This window comes from Poecilia reticulata, chromosome 4 (assembly GCF_904066995.2).
Source record: "Poecilia reticulata chromosome 4, P_reticulata-male-v2, whole genome shotgun sequence".
NCBI classification, from domain to species: Eukaryota; Metazoa; Chordata; class Actinopteri; order Cyprinodontiformes; family Poeciliidae; genus Poecilia; species Poecilia reticulata.
In genome coordinates, this window is record NC_088833.1 from 24091390 (window position 1) to 24101676 (window position 10287).

A 10287-nucleotide genomic window follows, 5' to 3' on the forward strand; every position below is an offset into this window, starting at 1 on the left:
GTTTTAAAGTATAAAAACATTACATAACTCTTGAGTGCCATACTTCTGCTGTCCTGTCAAAAACACCTGTTTACTGAACAGGCATAACTATTGTGTTCACTAATTTAAGCGGTCTGGACGATGATTATCGAACCGAGTCTGACAATCTGAGGTCCAAAAACAACTAACAGACGGGTTTATACATGTTCTATTGCTGTGAAATATTTCGTAACAGAGGAATAGGCATCAAAATCATTTAACTTTTGTTGTGTTTGTGCATGTAATGCTATTTTTCCAAATATCTGCTCATATAACGCCGAGAAAGGGCAGCACATTTACAAAGTTAGAGTGACTTAAATTAATTCTGTTGCACAAAAGCTGAGACTTTGGCGTCACTTTTGAAATATTGACGTTGTTGATTTCCGAAAAAAGTGAAGTTGGTTACTCGAAAGTAGCAGCAACACTGAAAAACAATAACAAAACTTCAGCGCACGTCAATTTGGTTGAGATTTTAAAGTGATTTTAGCCTAGTATCACCAAAGAGTTGGCATGAAACTATTGTTTATAGGGTTTATTGAGATCATTTAGGGATTCAAAGAGAAACAAAACAAACTTCTGTGCTTAGTCACAGAGTGGAGATCAACCCCAGCCCGTCTGTAGTATAGGCTTTCATCAGTAAGTGAGCCTGGCCTGTCAGCTGTAACCCAATCGCTGGGCTTGGATCAATACCAGCACTAATGGAATTTACCTTGATGTTCTCAGAACTAGCAGTTCTTGCAACATGTTGCAACATGTTTTATTGTTTCTGAGTTCCTGACATGGCACACCCACTGTTTTTTTTCCTGTCACAAGAACAGAGAGAGACACTGTTGCTTCATTTCATCTGGTTTATTTTTTTCCTCCTTAAATATTGATTAGTTTCTGAAGTGCTCAGAAGACAAGCAATAAAAAAACAAAAACAAACAAAAAACATACAGTTTCCTTATTACAAATAGTAAACATAAGTACTCCAAGTTGATCTTATATACATATAGCAATGAGTGAAACCTCATTAAACGACTTTTAGAAAAAAAAACAAGAAATTCTTGAAGCTTTTTCTAACTTAATTTCTTACAATTAAGAAAAATGGTGTTTTGAACTGTAACTCAGAGGTCGGCAGCATTTGTTACAACTTTATTTAGCGTTGACAACACGCCCAAAAATATGGCTACAGCAAGAAAAGTCTCTCAAGTCCTAATACTGAACTTCTCCTTATGGAAATGGCAAAGTCCATGCAGAGCTGTGGATAAATCAAGAAAACTTTCAGTTCACTTTAGTTCAGTTGGTGCATGTCCTCTCTGGTTCATGGCTGCTCTCACTGTCCCGAGCCCCATCTCCAGCACGCGCCACAAGGGGAGTGAGTGGCAATTCATCACCCCCCAACCCCCCTTCCCAGGTGACCCTGTCAGTGTCGCCGCCATATCCTCCCAAATCCCACTGGGATGTCTTTTTGGGGGAGACACGCCATCACAGGAAGCGTCCGTCTCTTTCAAACTACAGTCTCTCCTGTCTGCTGGGGTCGCCTCAGAAGGTCTGGAGCTGCTGCGTCAACATGAGCTGGCAGCCGCTGTTGACGTGGTTCATCACCTTCTGCTTCAGCTGGGCCACCTGCTCCCGCAGCATGTTGGCGGTGGACGCCAGCTCGGAGTTTTGGGACTTCAGGGTCTTCACCTTATCCTCCAGCCGGGAGATCCGCTCCAGCTTCCTCTTCCGGCACTTGGAGGCTGCGATGCGGTTCCTCATGCGCTTCCTCTCCGCCTTGATGCGCTCCTGGTTCTCCATGTCGATCGGGGAGAGGGGAGGGGTCTCCCCCGGCATCTCGGGCACCGTCTGCGGCTCCTCCTTGAGCGCCGTGAGCCGCGGCAGCTGAGCCGGGGACGGCTGGCCGTAGATGGGGAGCTGAGGAGGGGGCGCGGGGAAGGACACAGCCGGCGCTGAGGTGGTGTAGCTCGGCGCCGACACGGTGCTGATCGCCGGGTTGAACGTGTTCAAGTCCTCGTAGACCGGAGAGTCGGAGCGCATGGCCGGGGTGTTGTTAAAAACAGTGGCACCTGCGACGGATGAGACGGGCGGCAGAGCCGTGTTGACGCTGGCCTGCGGAGCGGAGGCATTGGTCGTGGCCGGCATGTGCTGGTGGTGGAGCTCGGCCAGGGCTCGGACGAACCCCTCCGCGAAGCCCTCCTGCTCGTCGGTGACGTTCTTGGGGCACAAGAACTGGGTCGGGGTCGGGGTGGTGGTGATGAGCCCGTTGCTGGACTGGATGATGAGCCGCTCCAGCTCCGGGGAGGCCAGCTTCAGCAGCCCCACGTCCGGAGAGGTGAGCAGGTCGCCGGCTTTGGCGCGCAGGTGAGGCTTCAGAGAGCACGTCGGGTCGGACAGGTTCAGCGTCATGCTGTGCTTCAGCGCTTTGGGGTTGCCGTATCCGTAGCCCGCGTTGTCGTTCTGGGAGAAAGCGTTGAGTGAGTCGTCATAGAAAGTAGTTTCCATCTTGGTATACATAGAAGAAGATTTAAAAAAGAGACGCAGCTAGAGTCTTCTTTTTTTAAAAAAAAACCCCAAACAAACTTCTCGTCCCTCTTCCTGGTTTCCGAAGTCCTCTCAGTGAGTAAAAAACCTCCAAACTCTGAGCGACACAGGAATCAGAACTTACTTCTTCTCTCACTCGGACTCGGCAGGGCGCTCGGTGCTGGTCTGTAACAGTTCACTAAGCTTTTCCCACAGTATCCACAGCTGTACTGAGTCTAAGAGTGAAAGGCGCCTCGCAGCTGCTGAGCTGCTTCCTCTTGCCTAGATGTGTATACACTGAAAGCTAGGCAGCGTGGAGGTAAAGCTTATCTGCTGCCGCGGCTTCTCTAAAAATAACCATGATGTCATAACAGGGCTCTCCTATTGGCTGGAGGGCGTGCCCAGGGGCGGAGTCAAACACGCCCGATAAGGTGTGTTGCCTAGACAACCACCCAGAAGATTCTGAGTCTCGCGGTGGATTGTGGGATGAGGTAATGTATTAAAGCAGTGCGTGAGCGCGGTGCATTGTGGGATGACGTATTGTTTTTGAATATTTGGTTACCCGCTTTTTTGCAGTCAGTGGCGGGACTGGAGGAGCAGTTTCAGTCCCTTTTATACAGCTTAATGTCCTCTATCTGTCACTAAGTAAATGTGTTTAATATTATTACTTATTTTTTGCTTTAATAAAAGTTTAATTTACATTATATTCGTCTTATTGTCTTTATTTTTTAACAGTAAAAATCAGAACCTCCAACTCTGAATTTGGAGGAAAATTCAGAGTTGGAGGAAAAAAGCAAAAGGAAAAAAAAAACCTGCGTGAACTTATTCCTGATACAAAGTTTCTTCAGTATTTTAATTTCAGTGGATGTTGTGAAGGTCTAAAGATGGAGGTCTCACAAAATTTGTCCTATATGAAGTTAATGCAGTCATTATCATTATGGTTGCACTGTATAAAGTCCTGTGTAAAAGTGTTAATATTATATATATATATTTAGATGCCTTAAATAGATTTTAGAGTTATAGACAGTACAAACAATTGCCTTCAGACACCTAATCTTGTTCTTCTCTGTGTAAAGAGACCATTAGTAAACAATCAGGCTGGGCCTGCAAAAAACCTCTCAAACTGTGAACAAACTGTTCAACCCATTCTTCAGAGAAGGGCAAAGAGTATGGAAAAAATGTAAACTTTCCAAGACATGGCTGTCCACCTAAGCTAAATTGCCAGAGAAGGAGAGCATTACTTGGAGAAGTAGCCATGGTTACTCTGGAGGAGCAGCGGAGATCCACAACTCAGGTTGGAGAATCTATTGGTAGGACATTTAAGTCTGAGCACGCTATCGGGTTTACGGAGGTGTAAGGGAAAAAAAAACATTGTTGAAAGAAAGCATTTTCAGTTTGTCAAAAGGAATGCAGGGGAACCTGTAAACATGAAAATAAAACAAGGAAAATGCAAATCCTAAACACACCATTCAGCTTTCAGCTTCTCTGCTCCACAAATCTGAAACAAACTTCCAGAAAACTGCAAAACAGCCGAAACACTGAGTTCTTTTAAAAACCTACCTGTTTAGAGTTACCTTTGGTTAATAATAACTGGAACACTGATCAATAAGTTTAATATATAGTTGATCATTATTCTCTCCGATGGCATTTGACAAAATCTAATGTTTATTGCTTGTTTCATAATTGTTTACTGTGTCATTTTTTGCCTTGTCGCTGAAATGTGCCATGCACATAAACTTGACATTCAAGTGGCAAAACACGGTGGTGGCAGCGTCATGCTGTGGAGATGTGATAAACCTGGGGATTATAAAAACAGATAAGCAAGTTGGGGACATGAACTTGAAAATATCAGCTCAAAGCTTCACATGTTCACACCAGCCAGACACTTGATGTTTACCTGCAAGTAAAGTCGAGTAAAAAAGCTAATTAGAATGTTTCCACAAACAAAGTATGCATCTCCTCCTTCGTCTTTTCCAGAGCTTTTATATTTGCTTTGATAGCAACTTGCTTGAGCGAGAACAAGCTATCTATCTGCTTGTCCTCATAAAGGTGCACACTTCCTATTATCCGTGTTGCGGTGTGTAATTAGTGGAGTGAAGTCCATTGTCCCCTGGCCTTTGGTTTGAAATCACGGGTGGTTTAATGGGAGGAGGTTAACCCGTGTGTCTGACGTGTTCCCCTCTGGTCCTCCCGCTGTCTGGGTCACCCTCTGCCCCGCCAGCTTTACTGCCCAGTCTCTCCAGCATGTCCGGTCTAAATATGTCCCCCATGAGTGTCAAGTAAATCAGTCGCCCGGCGCTGCCTGGCGCGGAGAGGCACCTAAAATCATAAAGCGTCGCTGCAGTTGGACTTTTTATGGCTGCTAATGTTGTCTTTATGTACTGCAGTAAGTGTCAGAATGGTCAGTCAATAATCTGATTTCACTTTGATTTACCTGATCTGATGTAGTTTCTTTTCAGATTTAAAGGCCGGGGAGAACTTTGTGGTCATAGACCAGACGGGGAGCAGCTTAATGCAAGCCTTGCTACCACGTTTTTCTTTTTATTTCACTTTTGGTCAATTTCATTGACTATACCACAGTTTTTTTCACTTTGGATAAAAAAAATATAGAAAGCAGAAAAAAACTACTTGGAGAATTTCTGAGACCTTTTTTATTGAAGGGTGTCTTCTCCGATGTTCACCGAAGACCAGTGGAGAATAGTCTCATGTTTTGCTTTTAGCCGGGTGTTTTTAGCTGCATGTTTTGGGTCACTATCCTGTTGTGATATCTAAATGAAGACTTGTTTCTTGGAAAAAAACACAACATGCCAAATCTTCGCAGAGTTTTTTTTTGTATATATATCTATATTTTCCACGGTGTCTTTAACACAGAACCCCGCAGCGTTTCAGATATTTTATGCAGAACCTTTCATTCCCAAAGCTCACACTTTTAAAAAGGTGACCACAAAATGGAAGCCTGCCAAAGTCATTTTATGTCTAAGCATGCATGAGCAAATTAACAGAGAGCAACCCTACTGTTTGAGTTGTGAGGGAAGGATTTCCTGCTGTTGTTGGATCCTGGGCCTGGACATTTGGTCGCCTACGAGTAGTTATCCTTTAACTGCTTCTGAACCTTTTGTGTGCATGTTTTCACTTAAATTCTGTTTTTTTTACAAGCTATAAAAGAGACAATTACACAGCACTGAAACGAGTTCCACTTATTTGCTGACTCTGTGTTGTTATTGTTATTCACAGTTACTGAATGTGTCTTCATTTCAAGGAGGTAAACACCTGGTTTTTGACTCTTTCCTGCACTAAAAAACAAAACAAACAACTTTACTGTGCACTGAAAAAAAATAACATTTTAGGAAACTATTAAATATTTGCCAACATTCTGACCAAGCACATTAGTTACTACTAATATCGCCTTTTCTGTTTACTTTTTACCCATACAGAAAGATCATGAGAGGAAAAGGATTTTATTCATCAGGATTAAATCATTTTAGTTCAGTAAATTCTGAAAAAAAAATTGTAGTTTAACTTTTATTTAAATGTTCTTAGCAGTCAAACTTTTTTTTAATCTATTCAGAAAGATTCACTCAATAACAATAAATAATAAACTAGATTTAAAAAAAATCACACTTTGTTGATTCAGCTCCAACAGTTTGCTTCATTAGTGCCGCTGAATCTGTTGCTTATTTTCAGGACAGAGAAACAGCGCTGTGTTCTTGAGCATTGTGTTCCCGCTGCATTCTGAGGTGGTACACTCAGTCTATGTTGTCTCGTCTTTAACTTTTTCTCCCACCAGTAAAAACCCTGTGCTTCTTCTCTCTCCCTCCCTCCCATGTGTCTTTCACCTCTTTCACTCCCTCCGCTTTGACATGTTTCTTCGCTATTTATCCCTCTGGATTTCCCCCAAAATGTCCCTCTCTTCTCTGTCTCCCACACACTTTGCCTCCTTCTTATCTCTGTCCTCCTCCTCCTCCTCCTCCTCCTGGCTCTCCTTCTCATCTTACTCCTATCAGCTGCCGTCCAGGCTGCAGGATTTCCCTTGTGACGGAAACAGGCTGCAGCCTTATTGTATTGTTTCAGCGGTTCTTTGCAGTAAAATCTCACACAGCTCTGCTGTGCTTGTGTTGGTACCAGAAAGTTGAACTTGTGCATCGGCCAAATCGCCGCAAGACACATGGCAAAGGTGAAAAGGATAAACTCAGTGAAGAAGTAGGAAGAACTTTTGCTTTTTGCCCTGAATCAAACTCTGGGTTAGGATTATGGAGTGAGTGAGAGAGAAGAAAATGGACTGTCTAAAAACCCAGACTGCACTGAAAACACAATGGTCTTGCCCGGCATGAATGATTGTTGTTTCAGCTGTTATGTGAAAGAAAAGAAGAAGAAGAAAAAAAAAGCCCTACCTGATGTGTGTGTTGGACCGGACTGTATGCATTAAACCCACACTCTCACAAGTTGTGTGTGTGTGAGACTCTGATTTCATTAATGAAAAGGGCGTGTATTTATCACTGCAGGTACATTTGTTATCCGTTAGCAAATTTACAAATGCATTCGCACACAGTGTTCAGGCCGCCGTGACCAGCTGCTCACTAACATCTGAATCCAGAGCTAAAACTAATTGAAAAAAAAAAGAACTCTTAAAGATATGCACTGATAAGCCAGAAAGTCCTGAACACCCACCAAGAGGCCAGCTGCTCAGTCCAGTCAGAGCTCTGACACGGTAAATCTCGGCTCTCCTAGAGGCTCTGGGTTTGGGACTGTTTCCATACATCCTCTGGGCTTCTGTGTGGGTTTGCTTTGCCTCCACGTCCCATCAGATATATAGTCGTCTCAATTGAGGCGTCATAAAAACGTTAAATTCATGAAGGACTGATTAGACAAATGGGTGGATGGTTTAGAATAGGACAACAGCTTCTTGTCCAACTTTCAGCTGGATTTACTTGTACTTGACCAAATTTGGAGCAGAAATAGGTCAATAGCTGGTGTCAAAATATAAAATCTGCGAAAGAGTTTGTTTGAATTTTGTGTGAAGGCAGACAGTAGCTAATGTAAAAGGAAGCACTGTGGAAGAATCATTCAACATTTTATTTTTTTCCCCCTTTGGCTGAATGTTTTTGCTTTAGCAACTTCTAGTTCTATGCATCTAAGCCTGTCACAAAAAGCAATAAATCAATTAATCACGTCATAAGATAAAATCATTTGGTACTTGTTGAAAAGCCGGCTTTTTGAAAAATGTGGCAAATATTTGAAACCCCTTATAAAGTAGATAGTTTGCACTTTTTTCTTTTTTACTAATGTCCTACATGCCACTTTTCCATGTTTGCCTTGGCTAAGCTGAACAATTAGTAATTTTTAAAATGCAATATTGGTTAGATAATCCATTTTAATCATTGTTGTTTTTGTTTGTTTTGTTTATTCAATTTAGATTCATAGAATGTAAAATATGTTTTGATCTTTGAGATCAAAAGGATGTTGGCATTTTCATGCCAATACAGCTGAAAATGGTCTCAAAATGACATCATTGCTTATCGCAATAATTTGTGCCATGCAATACTTTTGAAGGTTGTTTACATTATTTTTTATATTTGAAAACAGCTATAATCACACATTTCAACCTTTTTGCATAGATAACTAATATCCTACACTGCAACATAGAGTTATGTTCAGTAAATTAGAATGTCATTTTGATGATTATCTGTGCATGTTTAGTAGAAACATGGCGTTTAAGACCAGAGTATTACATCAGACCAAAAAGAAAACAATACTTAAAACAAAAATGTGGGCTTTATAAAACATGTTTAATACTTGCCTAAAGGTTGTTTTTGTCAAAATGTGTTTTTAACTAGAGTGCGAACCAGATCTAATTTACTAAATGAATATATCAAATGTTGATGTCGTCGCTCTACCTGCATCCACACTGAGTAAAACCAGTAAAACCATTGCCATAAAGAGGCCGTGGTTGCTGTGACACTTTCAGGTCATTTTTGTATGACTAAAGATCTCTAAGGGACTTTTTTTTTTTAAAGGAAAAACATTTCTTTCTAAAATATGCAAGGTCGTTAAATGTTAAAACTGATGTGTTCCTAATGTAACCATAGACATAATATAAGAATAGATGCCTCATGGACCGCTCTCGCCTATTGTCGCTGACGAGATTTAGGGCGGCCATCTTGGAGTGGTCCACCACTCCACTCAGTGTTTATGTGTTCATCAGGTACAATGACGTATCAGCACATTTAATCGATCATAACACGCTTTTTTATTACTGGATACCATATTCAAACATCTATCAAAACTACATTTATAAACAATTGTATTTTTAAGTATGTTTTAAATACATAGTTCAGCATATTTAAATATGCTTAGTGGCTATAACAATAGAATAGGAATGGAATATTCTGATATTGATGTATGATGAGCATATTACAAAGCACACAGCCGTTCATAATTTATTTAATAAATTATTTAGTAATATCAATACATAACTATACAAACACAAATAAATAATGATTAATAATGACACAAATAAATAATGATTAATACTAAATATTGGATACATGTTTATATGTATGTATGTATGTATGTATGTATGTATGTATGTATGTATGTATGTATGTATGTATGTATGTATGTATACATATAGATATATGTGTTTTTCAGCCGACAAGTTCTAGCTTCAGAGTGATTCAGCAGCTGAGATTGAGTCCAAAATCCGATGCGAGATTCATCAGTCTCTCTTTAAAGATATCTCCCACTTCTTCCTCACATCGTGTCTTTAGGAAACCTTTAAAACAAAAACGGAAGATTTGTTAGGTATCTTACTTTTGACAGAGTGAAAGAATTACATATAAACAATAGTCTTTTCCACCTGTGTAAACTTTGCCGGTGAATGTTATAACACTTAATATAAGTTTTATAATATATGTTACATTGTTTAATTTCTAATGTAGGCTCTTGTGTCAGATAATTACGGAAGAGGATTAGGGCCACCGGAAAAAAAAATAAAAATTCTGAGATTAAAGTCAGAATTTTGACTTTAATCTCAGAATTCTGACTTTAAATTTCAGAATTTTGACTTTAAATCTCAGAATTCTGACTTTAAATCTCAGAATTCTGACTTTAAAGTCAGAAATCTGACTTTCTGGTCGTTAGTTCTCAGAATTCTGAGATTAAAGTCAGAATTCCTTTTTTTTTCGGTGGCCCTAATCCTCTTCCGTAGATAATCTAAATCAATGTTAGAGAATAATTAATTTTTTAAAATTTATTTAGTTAGCCTAATATTATCTGGCATCTTGCCGGTGGACAATATTACAATAAAGTAATATTCTAATCACAAAATATACACAATAATATGTCCATCTTACTTGTGAAATGTTGTCTTATCGAGCCCTCACATCAATAGTCCATCGATCAGAACAACAATATCCCTCAGTGCTGAGGCATCTTCTCCTGTCTTGGTTGAACAAATCCGGCCGCCGTATTTCCTGCGCCGGAGCAGCCAATGCGGGGTCTACTCTTATATTATGTCTATGAATGTAACTACCAATGTATAGTAATTTGCTTGCTTTTCTGTCTTCGGCTTGACCACGGCTTTTGCGAAACCCCCACTGCTGCATTTTGTGCGGCTCACACAAATCCACTCTAACCGTATCAATAAACTGTGGTAATTTTTCAATTAAAAAAAAAAAAGAAGGAAAGACGCGGGTAAATGACAAACGTCCCTCGTTCATGTCTGGATTTACGACATGCCGTAAAGCAAAGAATCGCAGCGTTTAA

The 10287-nt window shown here is 40.6% G+C and overlaps 1 protein-coding gene across 1 annotated transcript; it reads right to left on the minus strand.

Moving 5' to 3' along the window:
• Positions 1-852: 852 nt before the first annotated feature.
• On the minus strand, positions 853-2900 carry jun (Jun proto-oncogene, AP-1 transcription factor subunit). The gene has a single exon (XM_008407338.3). The coding sequence runs from the start codon at positions 2515-2517 to the stop codon at positions 1543-1545; it is 975 nt and encodes a 324-aa protein (XP_008405560.1). The 5' UTR covers positions 2518-2900; the 3' UTR covers positions 853-1542.
• Positions 2901-10287: the final 7387 nt, after the last annotated feature.